Source organism: Haemorhous mexicanus, chromosome 1 (genome assembly GCF_027477595.1).
Source record: "Haemorhous mexicanus isolate bHaeMex1 chromosome 1, bHaeMex1.pri, whole genome shotgun sequence".
Lineage (NCBI taxonomy): Eukaryota > Metazoa > Chordata > Aves > Passeriformes > Fringillidae > Haemorhous > Haemorhous mexicanus.
The window spans coordinates 138638756-138660763 of record NC_082341.1 but is presented as its reverse complement, the minus strand read 5'-3'; the positions used below and the strand labels follow the sequence as shown (position 1 = coordinate 138660763).

Here is a 22008-nt window from a genome sequence, read left to right as displayed (position 1 = left end):
CAGTTTGATATATTTGTGTGCATGACACTCTCATTCCCTTAAGTGGGAAGACTAAAGGGATTCTCTTCCTGCTATTGTGTAAAATCTCCCCTCCAGTGAGAATAAAAGGCTGTAGAGTTCTTGTGTCAGGCAGTGCAGCTCCTTCTCCTTATTAGGATTACTGATGTGAACTTACTGGGGAAAAATAATATGACCTTGTCACCCCCTCCTGCCACCAGAAATGCTTGTGCAGAGAACAAGGCTAATAAAATGTGATTTAGGGGTACATTATTTATACTGTCTCCCCCCCAAAAATGCTTTCAATCTAAGCCAAATCTCAGCTAAAGCTGGAGACCATAGAATCATTGAGCAGTTGTGTTGGAAGGGACCTTAAGGATCATCCACTGTGATGATTAAAGATCATGTCCCTTTTCTTATTCAATGTGATGCTACAGCCAGAAATGGGACTTTCTAGTGGAAACCTCGAGAGCACAATCTTACTGAAAAAGTAATTTTTTATAAAAGTTTCTCCTTTTTAAAAAAGTGCATAGAAAAATATGTCCTTGGCCAGATTCTAAGAAGCTTCCTTAGGCTTACAAGATTGTTTCCTACCAACAGTCATGGGTTATGTCCCTTCGTAGTGAGGGGAAAGGCATGCCCATTGCTGAGGGAATGCAAACTCTCAAGCTGATTCTGAGCACAGGAATGCAACTAAAAATGCCAACTTTTCAGCTGTCTCCTGCAGGACAGCCCAGGTCCAGGCTGTATATAGCCTAATGGATGCAATGCTATCCCTGATTCAGTAAGCCCTGCCTCGCAGTTCTGCTCCTTTCAGAGCTTGTATCTTTGCCCCATCTGACCTTATCTTAAATGCTTCTAAAACTTCTACTAGAATAAGAACATATGGGCCTCTTTTTCAAATCTGTAAATGTTAGCTGGTGTTTATCAGTATTTCAACTCTTTTTGAGTTCTGGTAGGTGGTACAAAACCAGCAACTGAATGCTCTTCTTTTTGATAAATTAATCTATTTAAAATACCTCTGGCTAGCCAGTTAGGGCATCTGATAAAAAAATCACCAAATACACAGCTGTTTACCAGCTGCTCAGAGGTGTCAGGAAGACCAAACAGCAGAACACTTAGTGGTTCCTTTTTTTAATTGAATGCTGGAAAATATAACAATTTGAACGACATGATTTATTACTGCATTACTTCACTTTTATGCCTGTAGGCAGAAGTCAATCAAGCTAGAAGAACCTTAATGCAGAATTTCCTTGTTGCCAGTTCAGCTGAAAGAGCCTTAGAGCAGAATTTCCTTTTTACTAGGTTTAAAGCAGAATCTTGATATTATTGTATCCTTCAGGCGGGCTTGTCATGGCCCAAGTGAAATGCAAGAAGTTGCACATTCAGCAGAACTGTCCAGAGGTAGTCTGTTGAAACTGCAGTGCTCAGACTCAAGGGAGTTTACTGCAGCTTCAGTATCACTTGAGGGAATAACTTCTACTCCTTCCCACTCTTGGGAACAAAGGGAGCTGGTCAGCTCAAACTCTGACTGCAGAAATACTGTCATCAGCTATGGTACATGAGCTAGAAACAATTCAGCATATCCAACTGGGAGCTTGGAAACTTCTTTTCATTTTCATGTTGTGAAACTATGATGAGAAAATTATTTTCCTATTATTCTCTGAAGTATTTATTAAGCAAAAAAAATATTCTTTTCCTGCAATTTTAATTTTAATAATTTGTAGCTATGTCGTAATGATTCATAGCTCAGGTTTACTTTGGATGAAAGCTTCTTTAGCTTTAGCTTTTTTTTTAGTTTAAAAAAAGCTAGAGACAGAACAAGAGACACAAGCCACATTTCCCCTCCCTCCCCTTTCTGGTGGCTTTGAAAATGAAAGATCTGCCAAAAGACTAATAGGTAAGTATGACAGATTGGTCATACTTATACATCTAGATTGGTGGCAGCCTACCCTCAAATACAGTGCTTGGAGTTGGCCAGGGAAAGCCAAGGGTTCCTGCAAAAGTCAGGGAAGACCTTGAACTAAGGTGAACCAGGTTTCATCCTAATTTCATCCATTTTCGTGGTTTTATCCATGTCTCTTAGGTTTCCTCAGTCAGTTCTGAATTAAGAAAACACTAATCTGCTCAAATCTCCTCATCAGTGAGTGGTCATATCACCTCCATGCATGGCCTCATAGTCAGTGCTTTCAAGCTCCAAAAATAAGATGTAAAAAACCAGTAAATAGCTGCCTAAGTCATGTTTTCAAGTCTAAAAATGGTGGCCTCCCTTCAAGCCCAAGTATTAATCTATAACATATGTAGGTAAGTGGGACTGAGAACTTAGAATGCTCCAAGCCAAAGCATCAACATGAGACAAGCACATTGAGCATGTCAGAGTGCACTGAGGTGGTTGTAACAAATTAGTAATGCTAACAGGGAGTCTTTAGGCTGTGGACAAACTGTACTAGGTAGTACTTGGAATAAATGTACAATACAGTAACACCAAAGCAGACCTTGACACCATGTAGAGATAAAGTTGTATGAGGCCTTTTAGCAAATCCAGCACCAAAGAATTCAGGAATGACACTAGTGGAATGAGAAGAGTATTTTGAAAATACTTGAGCTCCTCAGTAGCTACCTATGCCAGTGCAGGAGTTACAATCCAGTGGCTCACAGAAGCAGCAGTCTAATGTACAGAGAGAGCTCTGCAAAGCTTTGCTTTCTGTTTTCCACAGCACCATGACTGCATGACTTACACTCAGAAAGTCAGAGAAAGGTCACCCAGCAATCACCAGCTGTGGCCTTGCTGGGGCAATGCAGTGGTGGTTCCACTAAAACTGTGCCTGGAGTGAAATCTTGCACCCGAGGCCAGATACCCACTGTCTGTAGGGATCAGGGGAGGGAGAAGGCTCTTGCTGGGACCCAGCAGAGACTGCATTTAACCAGCACCAAGTGGGTGCCTCTGAGTGGGTGTGGGAGGTCCCAGCTCATTCTGGTTCTTTAGTGACCATTGCATTTGGAGGCATTTCCACCTGTCAGCCACAGAACTGCAAAGTGTCTGGACCACTCGCTCAGGGAGTGAAACATCTTGTTCTGATGAGTTTCAAATCCATGTTTCCCAGGAGAAAAAAGTAGTTAAAATATGCTACCTCTGACCAGAGGCTAACAGCCAGTCTGGGTTGGTATCCTCTTCTGAGGAAAATAGGATACTGTACAGCAAAGGATAAAAGATTAAAATTTGGGAGATAACTTTTAAAATTAAGTTATTTACAATTTTTGATTTGGGAAATCTTTCTATACTTTCTGGTTTATGTCTCCTGCCATATTATTCTTCCTGGCATAATTATAACCTGACAATTAAAAGTGCCACCTTGCAAAGTCTGTATGTTTTATCTATTTACTGGCACTGTTATGTAGTCAGTAATTTCAGAGCACTAAACAGGTACAACCAAGTATATGAATCTTAAACATAATTAATGCAACTGAGGACTGCTTTCTTTTTGAAATCTCAATCACATTCCTTGTAAACAATGTGTAAAACCCATTATAGTATATCTATCAAAAATTTAATTAAAAAACTTGCCCAAGCAATATTCTTAGGAGAAAATATATTGGGAAATCACTAGCAGAAAATTCAGAAGAAAGATGCTGTGTTATAGCTTAGTTTATTATGTGCTTCCATATGTAGGTGTTTAATTTGAAACACTCACTCAAATTTAAATTCATTGCTACCAAAAAGATCCTTAGCAGAGAAAATACAAGTTATGCATTTTTATGCTGTTTGATGATGATACCTTTGCTTTACATTTTTCAGGAAAGGTGGTTTATGGGGAGCCTATTGCTGCAAGTCTTGGCACTGATGGCACCAACTACTGGAACAAAGACTGGGCTCATGCTGCAGCATATGTGATGGGACCTCCACTGAGACCAGATCCATCTACTCCTGGTTTCCTCATGAACTTACTGGCCAAGTAAGCAGATGAATAAACAGTGACCACTGATACCCAAATGCATAGCAAATTTTGTCAGGAGTACTACATAACAGCAGGCTGATGCTCTGGAGATTTTCTAAGTACAGAATGTTACATTATCAGAAAGGAGAAATGGAGGGTGAAATCACAGATGAAAAGAATTTCTCTTCTCATATTGTATTTCTCTGAACTCTTACGGCCTTCTGTCTACATATGATTTTATTCAATAAGCCTTCCCTTGCTCATGCCGCAGCAAAAATTGTGACATGAACAAGAAGACAGGCTGTAAGTCAGTGGGAAATGTGCAAAAGGTGAGGTCACAGCTAGATTTTCTGGGGTTTGTTGTCAGCTGCCTTTTTCACCTGAAATTCAAATGCTGCATAAAGCTAAGCCTGCTGACTTCTGAAGGTACATAAAAGATATTCACTTCATGATGTCTACTTTAGAAGGACATAGAAGAAGAAGTATCTTTAGGATATCTGCACTTAACAAGATGTGTGGTTTGCTGGTATTTCATTACCAGTAAAGGTTAACTCCACAAAAGGAGTGACTGACAGAAGACCCTGTAAAGGCATTCCTGAACACAGGCTAACTGTTGTGCAGATCCATAGTAATTTCAGAGGTCATATGGAGAGACACAGATTGGGGAATTTCATTTCCCAGTGTGAGGATGAAACCAAGCTGCTTGCTCTGGGCAAAGTGGGCAGTTCCTCCATTTGTGGGATGCCTTTGACATATCCAGAGTAAAAAAAGTCAGTGTGTGTGCTTGTTTTCTTCTGAGGGATATCTGAAGAGGAAACTGCTTCACAGGGCAACTGGCTGTGGAACCAGTCTTGGAGGATGGGACTGAGGGCAGCCTGGCAGGGCATATCAGGTTTTTGTCTTGAAGGATGGATGTCTTGATCTACCCAGTCTTACAACAGGTTTTCCTCTGTGGTACTGTCTGGTACATGCACTGATTCCTAATGAACTTTGTTTCTCTGCAGTGGTGACCTATCTGTGACAGGGACTGACAATTGCACCTTTGACACATGCCAGAAAGCTCTGGGCAAAGATGACTTCACAAAAATCCCTAATGGAGTGAATGGTGTGGAGGATAGGATGTCAGTCATATGGGAAAAAGGCGTTGTAAGTATATCAAGATGTCCAAACATAGAGGTAATTGATTTCTCCCACAAAACATGATCTCTCAGCAGGTATTAACTCTTCAGTTTTATCATAAGTATGTTTATCATAAGGTAACTCATTCAATTGAAAACTGTAACAGTCTTTATTAGCTCTCACTTTGTGCTCATGGAAGATGGAAGAAGATTCTTAGTGTCTAAAATATTTCACTAAAGAATCATTTTGATTGTTTAGCAGTAAGGGATTGATATTGTTTTAGTGGTACTGCAAATATATTTCCTTGAAACATTTTTTTCAACTTGTGAAATGAAAACAAAAGAGGTACCTACAGTTTCAATTCTATCAGCTGTGTATTTTTTCCTTTTTGATCTCTCTCCAACTTAGCTATTGGAGGAGTTTGCACAGTGGTGTGCCTGTCAACTTCTAATTTATGTTTTAATAAATGCTTCTCTAATGTGACAAGATGAAATGAGCAGCTTCAACTCCCATTGACTTCAGATTCTCATACCAACACAAGAAGGGTCAGTGCTTCTCAGAAAAGGTCTGATGAGGAGGGAGGGAAGGAAATCTCTTGAGGAGTCTGATGCATACTAGGTGTTAGGATTGCTCTGGCTAAAGCAAAGCTGTTACATTCTGGAAGCTGTAGTTCTCTTGCAGTAGTGAAGTCACTTTGATAATGCACTGTGAAGTATACTCACTTGTCACAGTATAATTGCCCACCTCACACACTTGGTAAGAATGTGGTTCATGATATCTCTTGCTTATCTGCAGCTGGCATTCAGCTCCACTTGGTATCTACAAAACTCACACACTTGTGCCTATACTCACCTGTGGCACAGCTCTAGTGGGATTTCTTATGGTGTAAACAGAAATCTAGCTAGTGGCTAATATAAAACTGAGACCTGAATGTGTTCATCAGTGCTGCTTTTGAACAGTGCATCCTGTTGAGCAAGATAATTTTTTAAAAGTTCTTCAATTGATAATATCCCCCCTTTTTACATTTGTAAAATATTACACAGCTCTGTGAGTTTGTTTGAATAACTTCCCTCTCCTCCCTAACACCATTACTTAGAAGAGCAGTGTTCACCATTTTTATTATACTTTTCTTCTCAGATGACTGCTCATAGACCACCATAAACATGTTCTTATGACAGTCTGATTCCCAGACTGACCTGTGCACAATATTACTGCCAGTGTAGGTGGCTTTCCAAAAAAAAAAAAAAGCAGTCATGGAAGCTGGATTAAATTAGTTACACAGCATTGGACAGTCTCAAGGCACATGTATATCCATTGTTATTTGCCATTTTGCTGAAACATCAGCAATCTGGTTTTTATTCTACTTGATTGCAGAGTTTGCTGATCTCTGCTATACTCAGTGTCATTGCTAGAGAAATTTGCAATTCAGTTTTCCTATATTACACATTGTACCTCCACTTGCCTTATCACCTTCTAGGCTCCCCTTGACACTGTGTCACCATTTTCAAAACCAAGATACTTGAGAGATGTTACGTTTCCTGAGGAAATTGCTGAGCAGGACTACAGATTTAAAGCCAGCTAAAACATTTCATTTCAGTTGACTTGAGGCTGGACCCACAGAGTGTTTGGTTTAAAGTTGTCTTTTTTTCTCTTTGCTGTGGGATAAAATAAGATAAAGTTACTGTATTTAGTGAAAGTACATTGCATTATGGGCATCTGAGACAAATAGTTTTTTCTAAATACTTTTACTTCTAAATTCTTCAGTATGACCTTTTTAAAAGAATGATGGATGTCACTCATCCTAGTTTTTCAACAGAAAAACATTTTTCAACAGAAAAAGTTTTTCAACAGAGAAACAAAAACATTTTTTCATTCCATGTTTAATAAAGTAATGAGTTTGCTTCTGTGTACTTTTTTTGCAGCACAGTGGAAAAATGGATGAGAACAGATTTGTAGCTGTTACCAGCACAAATGCAGCAAAAATCTTTAACCTTTACCCAAAGAAGGGCAGAATTGCTGTGGGCTCTGATGCTGACATTGTAATTTGGGATCCTAAAGCCACAAGGTATGCATGGGAAGTTGTTCTCCCCCCTACCCCCCCCCCCTCCCAATCCCTTCCAGCCTTTCTGCAGGAAAAGAGCAACACAAAGCCTTTGTACAACAATAAGCCTTCAGTTGAGGTTATGTTGAGGTTATGGTAGTTTTAAATAGCACCTCGTGTGAATTAATTAAAGGGTTTTTTCTCCCTCAATAGTGAAGGTAATGAGAGATCTTTGATCTCTAGATGGATTAAAAAGCATTCTCTCTGATTGCTGACCAAGTGCAAAAATTAATAAGTCTGTACATTATGCAACCAGAGCTTGGTATCCTTAGAGTAAAAATAACTCCTTTGGGATTTTAGAGCAACTCTTTTTAGTGCTGGAGTATGTTTGAATTCCTCCACTGCAAAGGGCAGGGAGAAGAGCCTGCTGCAGCATGACCCGTTACCAACTTGGGTTTTGAATTTAGAGTTACTTAAAGCATGTCCAAAGGCAGATTAAACCTACTTCTGAAGCTCAATATTTTCATGCTTATGCTTTCATTTAAGGAGTTTTCTGATTGTGTGCACAGTAATTCTGCTAGAACAGAGCTTGTTGCACAGACAGATGCACAAACAGCGTCCTGCCTGAGTTGATCCCATGGAACACCATGGAAAGGGCATGAAGTGAGCTCACACAGTGTTCTGTGAATTACAGCTGATTCCTGTTTTGAAACGTGACTGGACATGTCTGATTTTGGTAGCCAAATAGATAACATGCTCCAACACCTTCTGCCCAATTCTAGATTTACCTTACACAAACAGAAGTCTTTTGACCAATGTCCTGTTTTTTTGATTTTTGATATCTAATTCTCACTCATTTCAGTATATTTATGAGTACCAAAAACATGTGAAAGTGTGAAGCCTTCTGTGTTTAAGATGCAATATTTGAGGGTATGGAGGTTGCTATTCAGAAGTCCCACAAAAAAACTGACAGTACCAGCAAAAGAAGTTTCAGGAGTGTCAACAACCCAAATAAATATAGAGGCTTGCCCGGTGCTGGGTCAGGGAGATTTTCATGCGCATTATGCCTTCTGGCATGTTGAGCAGGCACATTTTGAGATACCAGTACTGAGCTATTTCAGGACAGTGGAGCTATGAACTCTGATTTAAAAAAACCCTGAAGGATTGTTTTCTGAAGTCTCTTCTGCTCTGCCTGGGGAAAAATGCATCTAGAGGGATAGCAGAGTTCTGACAATGTTCTCAAGGTGCTTTGTCAGCTCCTGTAATTATTTAATTTTTTTTGCCTCTCAAACATTTCTTCTGCTTCCCTTCACTCTCTCCTGAGTGCCCTAATTGCCTTTTCACCCTCTTTGGCTGTGAAGGTGCAGTTTTTCTTTAAGCATTTTTTTAACATTTAAACGGTATTTTCTTATTGAGCAAGCTTATTTAAAGTTCAGCCAGTATTTTTCTCCCAGATCTGGTACTGTTCCCACTGTTTATCCATTTGGGTGTGCTGGAAACAGTCTCCCTGCAGGTACAGTTTTGTGAACCTCATAAGACAGTATAACTAAATCTCACTGGAACTTGTCTATTAATTTCACTACAAATCCTGAAGAGGGCATAAACAGCCCAGCATTAAAAAAGGGATCTAGCTAATGGATTTCAGCCATTTAAGATGTTACACAAGGCACAGCCTCCTGTGCTTTGTTGGTGCTGGGGAGTGATTTTCAGTTTCACAATAGGCTTGTTCCTCTTTCTTGCTAAGTTCTTCTTCTTTTGTGCATGACTTTTTTTCTTGTTTGCAGCCATGAGTCTTGCAGGAGGGAAATGCAATTTTCCAGTTCTGGCTTGAGGTTGTTTTGCTGTAGTCTTAAAATTCTGATTGATACCAGCCTAATGAGTCAGACAATTGCTGAAGTATTGCTGTGAGGAATTGATCTTATCTCTGTCTGTCAGAGGAAGTCTATACAGAAGATTCTAGAGTCATTTAGAAAGGTAGTGCAGCTCGTTCATACAAAAAACTTGCATCCCCACAAAATCAGTGGCATTTCCCCACCCACACGATTGCACAATAACGTCGGGTGCTATCTGAGCACTAAGGATTTTCTCTTTCTAGGTTACAAAACCCCGGGGAATTCAACGTGATGGCTCTGCAAACTGGGAGCAATTGCAATTTAACGTTCTGCTTCCAGCACTCTGCTGCTCTAGCTGAGGCTTTCAAGTGACAGCTTCATTGACTGGCCTGTTTCTGTAGCATTTTCTGGTAATTTCTGCAGAAAACACTTTATCAACAATTATAACATTTGCTACTGTGTTTAAAAGCATCTGAATATTGGTTTTAGCAGGTCTGCATGGCAGCAAGCATTATTGGGAAGAAACATTAAATGTACAAATTGGTTAGAAACTGCATTACAAAAGAAGGATTGTGAGTCCTGCCAAAGTAGGTGTTTTCATTAGCTTCCTTATACTTATTCTATTCATTAAAGGCCACAAAAATACAAAAGGGATCTGTTGGTTTACTGCAAGCCATGTGCTACCAAATATCATATTGCAGACCTCAACACCCTCAGCATCCCAAGTACAGTCTGTGCCTACAGGATTGTTCTGTGAAAACTTCTCGGGAAAATGCACGTAGGCAGCAAATGTGTACTGACTGTACCATCTTATTTTAATCTGTGCTTTGATCAAGACTGTTCACTGACTTCTTTTGTGGCTGCACACAAATGATATAAAAGCCCCAAGTCTGTGAGACAAAAGCAACTGTAAAGACTTTTTTAGGAGGAGAAAGCAGAGTAAGTAAGGGAAAGGGAATTTCACCTGTCAGCAAGTCAGTGTCAGTGTCCTCTATAGCTGATGCCTTTAGCTATTTGAAAGCAAGCAAGAGTATAAAATCTCTAGGGTTTGTTCAGAAATGCTCAGCAAGGAATCTAAACACTGCAGTGCCCAATTCAGGCAGTGAAAAGAGCTGAGCATCCCTTGTGAAGTAGGGGCAGAAGGTCCTAAAGATCTTGTAGAGAGACATCCAGCTCCCAGCAGATATTAGGGCTCAATTAATTCACTGTAGCCTGTTGGAGCCTTGCAAGTAAGCTCTGGATCAGGTCCCAAAGGCAAGATCAAACACCCATAAGGATAAAAAACCTGTCTCAAATAGAGTTTAACTTTCTAAGTCGAGCCACTTCATTATAACAACATGCAAATCGGGAAGCCACACTCCCCAGGGTTTTCCCCTCATGAAATAGAGCTGAGAAGTGAGATACTTCTGATTGCAAAGGCAGAGCTGGCTGTGCAGGTAGGACCATCCTCTTAGGGCTTTGCTGGAGTGCCCCACACGTGCTGGTGGAGCTGGGCTCAAGCCCAGAGCAGGGCAGTGGTGGCTGCAGCCCCAGTGCAGCTGCCAGAGTGGGGCTCTGACCAGCAGGAGATGTGGGAAGCCTTTAGTGGGGATGGGAGGGAGGAAAGGGACAGGTCACTCTGTAATCTACCTGATGTATTTTCTAGTTTGTTTGTAGTATTTTTGCATTTTAAGGGAAACAGTGACTGGATGTGAATCAGCAAAATGTCAGAGTTCCCCTGTCTCCTGGCAAATGTTCCCTCAATGCCATTCCTTCCATGCAGATATGTTCATGGCTAAACCTTTTGCATTTGTTAGAACCAAAATCTGTAGTCTGTCTGTCTCATTTGTAGTCAAGTCTGCAGCCTCAGAGGCTTAAGTGGGGACTTTACAATGTTTAAGCACTCTGCCAAGTAACTGCCTGTAATTTTTAGTAACAGAAGAGAGGAAGAAACCAAGATGTTAGCAGAAGATTAGAATAAATAATGCTGTAACTGTCTTACTCTTTTGATGAATGAGCATAATTTTGAATACTGAATATATGGATGACTGCATCTAATCACAATGAGACAAAATGAAATAATGTGATGTACAAATATCTATGCATAGGACAAGTATGTTCTGGCATTTTCAATAGCCCCATGTTCTGCACAAGTGAAAGCAGTGTTCATGCATGAATGTACACTAATTCACCAGAATCCTGCCAAAGACATCTTATCTCAAATTAAGAAAATGGGGAGAAGGAAACAATAGGCACAAATTAAAATATAGGAAATTCCATTTCAACATGATCAATAATATTGTTTTTCTGTGGTGGTGATCAAACACTGACACAGGTTGCCCATAGAGATTGTTGATGTCCCCCTTTGGAGGCACTCAAAACCCAATTTAACCTGGCCCTTAGAAGCCTACTTTAACTGACCCTGATCAGACCAGAGGGCTTGAAATAGATGATCTCCAGAGATGCTTTCCAACCTCAGTGACACTGGTTCTGTGACCTGTAACAAGATAAGCCTCTCTGAGAGTGCTTGATGTTTGTTTCCCTAGTAACTTGCTGTCTCCAAAATGTCACTTTGTCTCTTCAGAGAAGCAAATCTCAGAAATGTTACCCAAAAAATTAAATAATTTTTTTTTTCCCTTTACATAATTCTGACTTTTTTTCCCTTGTAAACACTTCAAGATCTTCTCTAGTCGTTGAACAGACTAATTTGTGGGGTTTTTTTGGGTATGCTTTTCTGCAAGCTATTTTCTGCAAGCTATTTTTTTCATTACTGCTTCTCTTCTGCCCACAGTTTTTCACAAACGTTCACTTCCATTCTGTATCAGCTTGGAACAATTGTAGGACCAGACTGGATAATATTGTTGACAAATGAGCTACTTACCATAATAAAAAAATTATTTTGTTGTCATTGTCCAACCCCCTTAAAATGATGAATTTAATTTTATTAGGGGATATGATTGCATGAAATAAATATCCCATTTCTTCAGTTAAGTCACTTTGATCTGAAGACCCCAACCATTAACTTCCTGCCTCTTTTTGCATCTCTTTTTTATCTATAAATCTTCTCAATTCATATGACTACTCAAAAGTAATGTTTATTGAAGATATTTCTTAAGAGGCTAGGTACTTTACAAATAGATGCCTGCATATTTTTGCATATGCAGTTATTGCAATTCCTTAATATAAAGTAGGCCATGAGGCTTTTAATCCACATTATAGGCTTATAGCCAGCATTTTATACACAGATTTGAAGACTTTCTTATATTTCCTCTATTTTCTTTTTCCTATTCTTTGCTTTTCTTTTGTATAAAACTCGTAATTATCATTATTAATGAGTGGTTGCTCAGAAAACACGGAAAGGTGAATGATTTATTTTTTTCTAGAATTTAGAAAAGCGGTTTAACAATATGTAGAGTTTAAAGGCATCTGAACGTGAAGAGGCAATTCACAAAAGCTGATACTGTCCTCAGCAAAGTGGCATTTCTCACCTATCCCCAGCTCTGAAAAGCTCAGAGATATTGCACTATAAGCATTGAGAGAAGTTACTTACAGCTCAAATACTCACTCCTACATAAACTGGTTTTCTTTGGCACCTGTCAACAAAGCAGCTGTTTTCAATTTATTACTACATTTTAAATTAGGTAATTAATTGATTATAAAATAGGTGCCCTCCCTTTACTGAAATGTTGAAAAGCTATTCTTGACTGAGGGCTGTCATCTACAGCATTCCTTCATATTCCTGTCTCTGAACTTTTTAAAGAAATCTGGGTGAGGTATGCAGCCATTTCTATTGAATGTAATTAAATTCTTCCTTTGCTTGCTTATGTGACCTTGAAAATTATAAGGACAATCCTTGTGATAGTCAAAGTTTTGGTTCTAGACCTGATGTAGCTTCATGTCCTATGCATTAGGAAAGGTATAGGATCACTCTAACATCTAATGGTTTCCCTTCATCCATGTCCCACTCCTGCCCAGCTTTAATCACTATTTACTGCTTCCATCTCTGACTGAAGCATAGACATGTTTGTTGAGATGAAAACTGGTCCCTCTAACTCCTTAACAAAGTTTTAGGTCATAACTTGAGCTGACTATCTGTATAGTCTTGAATTTCACCCTATGTGTTGCTGCATTAGTCTAAGCTGCTGCTCTTTTTCAAGTTTCAAGAGGCAATCTGTATTTTATTTAGTTGCAACACTCTAGAAGTGGCTTTAAAGTCCTTTCTCGTGTAGAGCATAAATAAATACAGTACTGCTTGTCACTGTATCTTCACACAGACCAAATCTGTCAGCTGTTCTTAGACTAAATTACTTTTTGACTCTAAATTAGTAGGATAGGTGTAGGATGGTGAAAAAAAGACAATTTCAGAAGCTTGTCTTCCTCTTTGGTACTAGAGGGATGGCAATCTATATATTAATAGCTTCAAACCCCTTTGCAAGGCAGGTGTATCAAAAGCAGCTGAAATGAACTGCATGGAAACACTGCTGTGAGTAAGGACAATATAGGACCTGATGTCTTTAGAGTATCCCCTTGGAGAGGAGAATGTTAAGTGTTGAAGTAATTGTTCTGATCTCAGCCCCCATTTGAGAAAGTGTTGTTTGAAACAAGAGCCACTTCAATTTATAACCAGAATTAGATAATTTTACAAGTCTTCTTTTAAAAATACAATTCAAAATTTTGAAACCTGGACTTAGAATCTTTTTTCATGCTGAGTAATCCCTTATATCAGGCATCACTTTGGATGCTGGAGACAGCTGTTAGCTTGTACTCTACCATGGTGGCAGCCTTGATTTCTTGGATTATTAGTGGGTTACAACAGTTTTTGCTGTTAGCTGAGAATAAACATCAGAACTTTGCTAAGATGATACTTCTAATTAAGCAGTCTGTTGCATAAGGTTGCTGAATTGTGAACTTCAGACCCAAACATGCCATCTAGTTCTATTTGGTTGCTTGCTTGCTACCTGAAACTTTTACTGACACTGATAATGTCAGTAGGGTTAAATCACAGGCAAATTTTGGTGATTTCCATCAGGGAAAATACACTTCACCTTCGGAAAGGGCCGTGTGATCAACATCTTGTTTCAACAGAAGAGCTGTAAATGAATTCTATTGAGATTTGATGCTGAGGCAAGCTCTGGAAATGTGTTTTGTCCTATTGCAAAGTTTAGCTGTACAAATGGCTATTACTTTAAAATGTGCTAACTTCCATTCATTTTGTATCTTTAAATGAAGGACATACTTACTCTGAGACATGGTTATTTCTAGTGATCCTGTTCTCACACATTTAAACATTTAACCACACATTTAAACATGTTGATGAAGAATCTTGCTTATTTTTCTGTATTTCCTCAAATCACCCTCTCCATATTTCTTTTCATGTCCTGGTGCAATTGTAGAGGTAGATAGGACATATACTCAGGGAATGCTAAAGATTATTATATTACAGTTGTTCTTACTTACTGTTCTAGCAATTGGACCCATAAGAGTAATGCAATATGCTAGAGGAATATGTTCAGAAACTCCTAATAGGGCTATTATAACAACCATGGATAAATTTGTCTGACAGCATTTGATAGGACCAGTGAAAACAAGAGAGGTTTGATTTTTCCCAGCGTGAACCTACAAGGTGATATTGGTGAACAGGCATGCATAAGTTTTCTGTTCATGGTGTGTTGTATAAGGCAAAGGTTTTACTCCTGTGGGTAGACTGGTCATAGATGGTATTTACATATATATATAACCTTTGAAATGTCAGTTACCACCAAGATTTAAATGTAGCCCTTAGCAGAACCAATTACTCTTAGTTCAACAGAATGATATGAAAGGAAACTAAGTATCCCTCCAACAATTCTTTTTGCTCTTCATAGGTAATAATTTTGAATATTTAGTATGATTATTTTTGAAAATGGCTACACTTCAAGAAAGATACAGATTTTTGTGTTTCTCATTTTGATAAGGATATTGACTAAAGTAAAAAAAAAAAATCTTCTCCAAATGGATCAATATTTTAATCTATTATTATTTCATATTTCTTTTGACTTTGATAATTCCTTTGTAGAAAGATGTAGTCTCTGGAATAATATGAATGTACCTATATGCATTATAATATATGCATGATAGATTTTTGATTGCATGAGCACCAATCCTGGAAAAAGCCCTATTAGTAGCCAAAGGCAGGAAGCTTCCTTCTTTTCAGAAACTTTAAAGTTAACTATAATGTTGTTAATGACAACATAAATATAAACTCTCTAAATAATATATACAACCTGTAGCTTGGATACAGGAAGTTAATAAAATAGTTAACTGAAACTCCAAGACTGTTATTACAGTATATAGTAAGTAGCTTAGCAGGGAAAATGGACAATCAACGAGGGATGTACAGCCTGGACTTCCTGAGAGTACTGTCAGCTCTAGCATTGGCTCTGCCTTTAAAGTAGCCAGTTGGGGTTGGAAAAACTGTCTGGAAAAATGGAAATCATATAGAATGAGGTCTATATATACAAAACCCAATAACACAATCATTCAAATGAGTACTGTTGAAGTCTGAGGTTCTAATTTGCTTAACACCCTTGGAGGAAAGGTATGTAGAAATGTGATGTCATTATTATTTAGCAGCCTTAAGATATTTGGGCTGTCAGTCATTGAATCAATCAAGCACACGCTGAGCATTGCCAAAAATCATTACCATCTACTGACTTTCCAATGAAATTGTCTTTGTGTTATTTGTGAGACCCAATCTTTGAAACATTGCAGCCATGCTTTTCAAACTTGAAATTGCAAGTCATTCCAGCTAAAAGGTCAGAGCTTTTTCTGATCAAATTTTGCATAGATATTTGCTTGACAAGGCAAAATAAAATCATGTTATCCAAAGAAAACATTACAACCTGGTTTTTTTTCCACTAATCTCTTTTGTAGTGGAAAATTTTGCATTTAAAGGCTGCTGAGTTCTGTCCTTTTGACTCCCTCTTCATTCTTTTGAAATGCAATTACTGTTCAATGAAATGTTATTGCGCTATCCTATTTTTACAGCTGCTCTCTGATGTACTGTACAGGGCTGTAGTTAAATAATGTTGCTAAATTTTCTTCCTATATCAATTCATCAACATTTTATAATGAAGTCAAATGCACGAATCGTAGTAATTTTTGTGTGTTGTTTTGCAAACACAGGACAATATCTGCAAAGACACATCACCAGGCAAATAACTTCAATATATTTGAAGGAATGGTCTGCCATGGAGTTCCAGTTGTGACAGTTTCAAGAGGCAAAGTGGTTTATGAAGGTGGAGTTTTCAATGTCACAGCAGGAGAAGGCAAATATGTCTCCCGTCCACCATTCCCTCCATATGTCTACAAACGAGTCAGACAGCGGGAACAGGTTAATTAAACTAATAAATCTCTGTAATGCCCTGTACAACATGAGGATAACTAGCTCTTGGGAAAAGAAGTTTGGGGATTCAATGGTAATTTTCCTTACTAATCAAAATGTGCCAAGGTGGGAGGAAAGGAAACGAAGCACTTGAATTTTATTGCTCTTTATCTTACAGAAAAATATCATAGACTAGTTCCTGCTCTTACAATAGTCTGTCCAGCTCGTGAACTAAGCCTCAGTACTTTGAAAAATAAACATGTCCTACCTGCAATTAAAGTGGACAAAGTTTTGCTTCTGGGTAATCTAACTGATACATTTCATCACTGATTTCACTGAAAATCAGAGAGCCCAAATTTCATATGCAGGAATAAATATTGCACCAAGGAAGAAATAACAAATTTTCTATTTCTTTCATGGATCAGATATTTTGAGCTAAACCCTGCAGAGAGTTGAACATTTTGCTGTGTTCCAGCAAGACTGTGTTAAAATGGAACCTCTGCAAAGGGCACTGCAAGATAGCTCTGTTTAAGCTTTTGGGCCAAGCAAGATAGCTCAGTTTAAGCTTTTGTTCTCTTCTATTTTTTAAAGAGAAATATTTCAAATACATAAAGATTGGATTTTCAGTGCCTGTTTACTGTGCAAGCATCCATGATGCTTTTGCATCCTTAGTGTACTGTGAATAGTAAAGCACACTGATTAAGTACATTTTAAAATCACCACCTGAACCAGTGGGATTCATTGCAGGATCTAAAAACTGAATCCATGTGAATTAACATCTAGTGAAATGCTCCCAAAATAATTCTATATATTTCTTTCTTCTGTTGTCTTGATGGACTGAGAAGGGCATGTGAAAGTGGCTGAATGATGCTTTCCTCCGAAGAGCACAATTTCACAGCCTGTAGTGTGCTGCCTGCATGCTCATACATACAACACAGTATCAAAACTAAACTAAACTGAAATCTAGAAGAAATTTGATAATTACACAATTCTGAAAGACTTCCATGAACATAGCGGTTTCCATTTCCCATCAAAGCTAGAGAGAATTTTCCCTTAACCCAAATATCAATTGCAGGATTTCTTCAGAAGTGATTTTTCAACCAGCTCAGCCTCCTGCAGCCAGCAACTGGAAATAGTGAGCAATGACACAGGCAGAATTTGCTTTGTTTCATTGATATTTATTTACCTCTTACCTGATGTATTAAAAACATCACTGGAAAATGTGAATACTCTAACAAATAGAAGAATCCATAAAATGAGGTGGAACATGTTGTTGTTTCTTTTAAAAATGAATTTGGAATTGGATTGCTACGGCGTTGAGCGTACTTAGCCACCCAGTTCCTGATGAAAGCTGAGAACTGAACAGCTTAATCCCAGTGCAAGAGATCTTTTCCAGAGAGGTTGGATGAAAGTATTGGGATGCATTTCATAGAAAGACAGATTATCATATGACTTCTATTTCAATTTTGTCCAATTAGCAATTGCAAGAGAAGACAAAATAGTGAAAGATTTAAAATATTTTATTGCAGGTATGTCAGCCTGTTCCTGTCAAGAGGGCACCATATACAGGCACGGTCTCAGGAACACCTGTCACACAAAAATAACAGGCTCATTCCCCAGTTTTGGCTGCTGCAGGTAACCATCTCTTTTGCTTAATAAAAACTATTTAATGCTTCTCTGAAACTTCAAGAAAACAAAAGGGTAGCAGGCTGTCTATCTGGTGACAGGCTTATCTGAATAAGCCCTCTCAGAAGCTGAGTTGTCTTGGTATCTGTAAATTTGACAAAAAGGTCTGGCACCCCAGGCATGGAGAGCTTCATTTTGATTGGAACCTTATTTAAAAAGTTCAATTGAAAGAAACTGATGAAGTTTAGCTGCTAGACTGAGATGTAGGTATGGAAGACCCATAGAATACCTGAGTTCAGTTATCAGCAAGAGTACAAAATGAAGCATGACTATTTGACTTGCAAATTTACAAACAGCTTGATGCTAAAAATTAAATTTGTTATTGTCCCTGTGTTACAGACAATAACCCTCCAACAAATGTGCTGTTTGGGTTAAGCTGACAGATTTGTTTTGCAAAAACAAAAGCTGTCTTCACAAAAAAAGAAGGCTCCAGGGAGACCTTAGAGCAGCCTTTCAGTACCTAAAGGAAGCCTATGAGAGAGCTGGAGTGGGATTTTTTTTACAAGAACATGGAGTAGTTGGACAAGGTAGAATGGCATTACACTGAAAGAGAGAGTAGGTTTAGATGAGATATTAGGAAGAAATTCTTTATTGTGAAGTTGGTAAGGAACAGGAACTGGTTATCCAGAGAATTTGTGGATGCCCCATGTCTGGAAGTGTTCAAGGCCAAGCTGGATGGGGATCTGAGCAGCCTGGTTTAATGGAAGGCATCCCTGTCCATGGCAGAGGGGCTGGAATTAGATGATCCTTAAGCTTCCTTCCAACCCACACCATTCTGTGATTCCACTAATAAAGGTGCTGCAGGCAGTGCCAGCAGTGTTTGAATCAGCGTGAGCTCATCCCTGCTAACAGGAGTAACACCCAGCATCTCCCCTTCCCTCCTCTGCAGTGTTCACTGTGTGTAACCTGGTTACTGACAGTCCTCACATATGCCCTGGTGCTTGGCAGATCTTTCTGTGAGCAGAAACCAATTAGCTTTTTTTTCTGGGTTAGTTTTCTGTTGCCTTGGTGAGCTGAAGTGTCTCTTAGATGAACCAAGCAAAGATCAGTGCAGTGCAGCATCTGAGTGGGATGAGGCAGCTGGGAACAAGGACTGGTGACAGCACCTTACTCTCCAACTGCTTAACAAGCAGAGGAAATGCTTCAGGAGAAGGTAAAAGCCAGGCAAGTCCTTCAGCAAGCACGGTCGAGCCATGCTGCTGCTGCAGTGTATGCTGTCTGCTACAGCAGGGGAGTTGATTAATATGGGCTGGGGGAACAGTGAGGGGTGGGAAGCATGCCAAAATCCAAGCTGAAGTTTTGGGTGCAAATGTGTATCAACAATGAGGTCAGCTAGTTTGAGAAATGATTTCCCAACAGGTGAACAGAAAGCCCCAGTTTGTACCTCAGATAAAATGAGTTCTTAGTGCTAATTAATATGGGACAGGAACAAACCTGCCATGGTAGGAGGATGAAATTAACTTTTCCACATTTCATGGCATCATTCTTTAAAGCTGCCTTACAGTGAGCCTCATCCAGGGCATCAGCAGCAGCAGCAGAGTGCAGTATCCTATTTGTTTTTCTCTGTCCTAAGGGAAAAGCTTTTCTAATAGAGAGGACTAAAGGCTAAAACTTCAGTAGAGTGAGGGAGCAATAACCATTCTTTCTAGCTCCTAGCACTCCTTCTCCATTATTACCTCTGAGTAACAAATTGCAAAGAAGAGATTTTCTTTTGAAAAATGATATTGTATTGTCTTTTTCTTCTCTGTAGATAAAAGCAAATGAAAATGACCTTGCTGCCCCCACCAGCAGCTCCTTCTGGGTCCAGCAATCAATCCACAATCAACTTCTCAAGAGCCAACATGAAACAACAGTAACCGATAAGCACTATACTTGGTTTCCTGCATAAAATTGTCATTGAACTTTATCTTTGAAAATACTTTTGCTGTAAGAATTGGAAAATTCTTTTCAGAAAGTGGAGTAATATTAAAAAAACCCTACAATTATAATGTGGCAACAGTTCTGTGCATTCTTAAAGTAATGTAAGTTTTGGGATGGTATTTCTTAATGTTTATCTTTAGAAAGTATCAGCTACCCAACAAAGTAAAAGCAATGAACAATGGTGTTTAAGAACATTTTTCAAACTGCTGCTCCATTGAGTCCCAGGAAATGAATCCTAATCCATTAATTTTACATGTTAGGAAGATCTCTGTTGTGCTTTGCAATGCAGAGAATTCTGAGAACAGATGCTGAATTTAATTTTGTTTTGTTTTCCCTATCTGGAAGGGGTCAGTGCAGAAATATGCTGATTCAGAACACTCAATTTTGGAGCTGCTGCCCCATCTCCATGTCACTATCTTTAAAGGACTTTATATATTTTGTCCCTGCCAACAGCACCACCAAGCTTTTTTTGGTGGGTTCAGCTATTTCCCTTGTTGAGAAAAAAAGGGAAAATGGCAAAGCTATACCAACCATACTTGAGAACTCACCTACAGTAATAGTTTGTGTTCTGGCTTTATGGAGAGACACATACCCATCACCAGAAGGCTTATGAAGTGAAATCCCCAGAGCAAAACCATAATGCATTAATACCAAAAAAACCCTTCTAACTGAAAACTAAGTTTTTCCCAATGTAAGAAATACTTTGTTTTTTGTAGGATAGGATACGTGATTTTAAAAAAAATCTCTTTTGCTCAATTTATCTGATTTTCATTTTCAGAGGTTGTAGTACTTTCAGAAGCATTGTTCTGCTACCATGTCTAGACAAATTTTGATTTGGAGAAATGGAATGTTGTTAAAGTTGCACTTTCATATGTAATAGCTCTTCTTTTTAAGCAGCTGCCACTGGGAAAAAATTTAAGAGTGTAGTGTTTAATCCCAGCTGTCAGCTAAGTACCACACAGAGATTTGCTTGATTTCCCCCCACGCCCCCAGCTAGGTGGAGAAGAGAATCAGAAGAGTAAAAGTTAGAAAACTCTTAGGTTGGCATAAAGACAGTTTAAATGGTAAAGCAAAAGCCATGCCCACAAGCAAAGCAAACCAAGAAATTCACTCCCCACTGTCAGGCAGGTGTTCAGGCATCCCCAGGAAAGCACTCTGAATGTTTCCCCTGCTTCTTGCCCCAGTTTTACATGCTGAGTATGTGCATATGGTCTGGGGTATTCCTGGGGTCAGCTGAGGTCAGCTCTCCTGGCTGTGTCCCATCCCACCTCTTTGTGCATGCCCAGCTCACTTGCTGATGGGATGGGTGAGAAACAGAAAAGGCCTTGATGCTGTGTGAGCATTGCTCATTGATAGTGAAAATATCCTTGAATTATTAATTCTGTTTCCAGCACAAATCCAAAACATAACCACACACTAGCCACTGTGAAGAAAATTAACACTCCCCCAGCCAAAAACACCACAGAGAGAAATGAGGCCAACACAAAATCACCTGTACAGGGAGTTGGCTGTCCCATGTGTACAAACAATGTAACCTGCACTGTGCAACCCACAGGCCAAACAGGCACAGAAAGTGCTGTGCATTTTAACACACATTAAACACATTAAGTACACATTAAACATATAATAATTACTATTATTTTTGACAGTGGAAAGCAGACTTGCAGTTCCTGCTTTATTCATAGGCACACAGTGATGTATGAGCTTTTATGAAAAACAAACTCCTGTTAAGTCAGTAGTTCTTGTGTCTCTAAACAGAAAAATAGGGTTTTCTTTGTAAAATGATGGAGGATAGTCATGGAACTGGTCAAGAAGGTCTAGCAGCATTTCTCAGGTTTAGCTTTGGGGTTGCAGAACCATCAATCCAGCACTATTACAAGGAAACAGAGTTGACTGCTCAGTACAGACTTCTGTACTGTCATGCTCTGCATCTCAGTTTGTTGTCCAGTCTCCCTTTACAATCGACAGAAAGAGATGCTTCTGCAACATTTTTTGTCCCTGTATCAAGATCTCACACAGGTTAGATGAATCTAACCTGGAGCTGTTCTTTGGGATGAGGGGGGCAGTTTTCTTGCAATGCTGGTTTGTCTCCATTGATTATCTCCAAAGTCTGTGTAACTATGGTGCAGACTTCTA

At 39.0% G+C, this 22008-nt stretch overlaps 1 protein-coding gene across 2 annotated transcripts in view; it reads left to right on the top strand.

The window, feature by feature from the left end:
- Positions 1 to 19940, top strand: part of DPYS (dihydropyrimidinase) — a 29973-nt gene extending 10033 nt beyond the window's left edge. For both annotated transcript variants that reach the window (XM_059857698.1, XM_059857629.1), the window contains 6 exons: positions 3794 to 3950; positions 4937 to 5078; positions 6974 to 7116; positions 16068 to 16275; positions 17796 to 17901; positions 19703 to 19940. In XM_059857698.1, the coding sequence (XP_059713681.1) occupies positions 3794 to 3950; positions 4937 to 5078; positions 6974 to 7116; positions 16068 to 16275; positions 17796 to 17870 (725 nt within the window). In that variant the 3' untranslated portion in view covers positions 17871 to 17901; positions 19703 to 19940. The remainder of the gene's footprint in view (positions 1 to 3793; positions 3951 to 4936; positions 5079 to 6973; positions 7117 to 16067; positions 16276 to 17795; positions 17902 to 19702) is intronic.
- The last annotated feature ends 2068 nt before the right edge of the window (positions 19941 to 22008 follow it).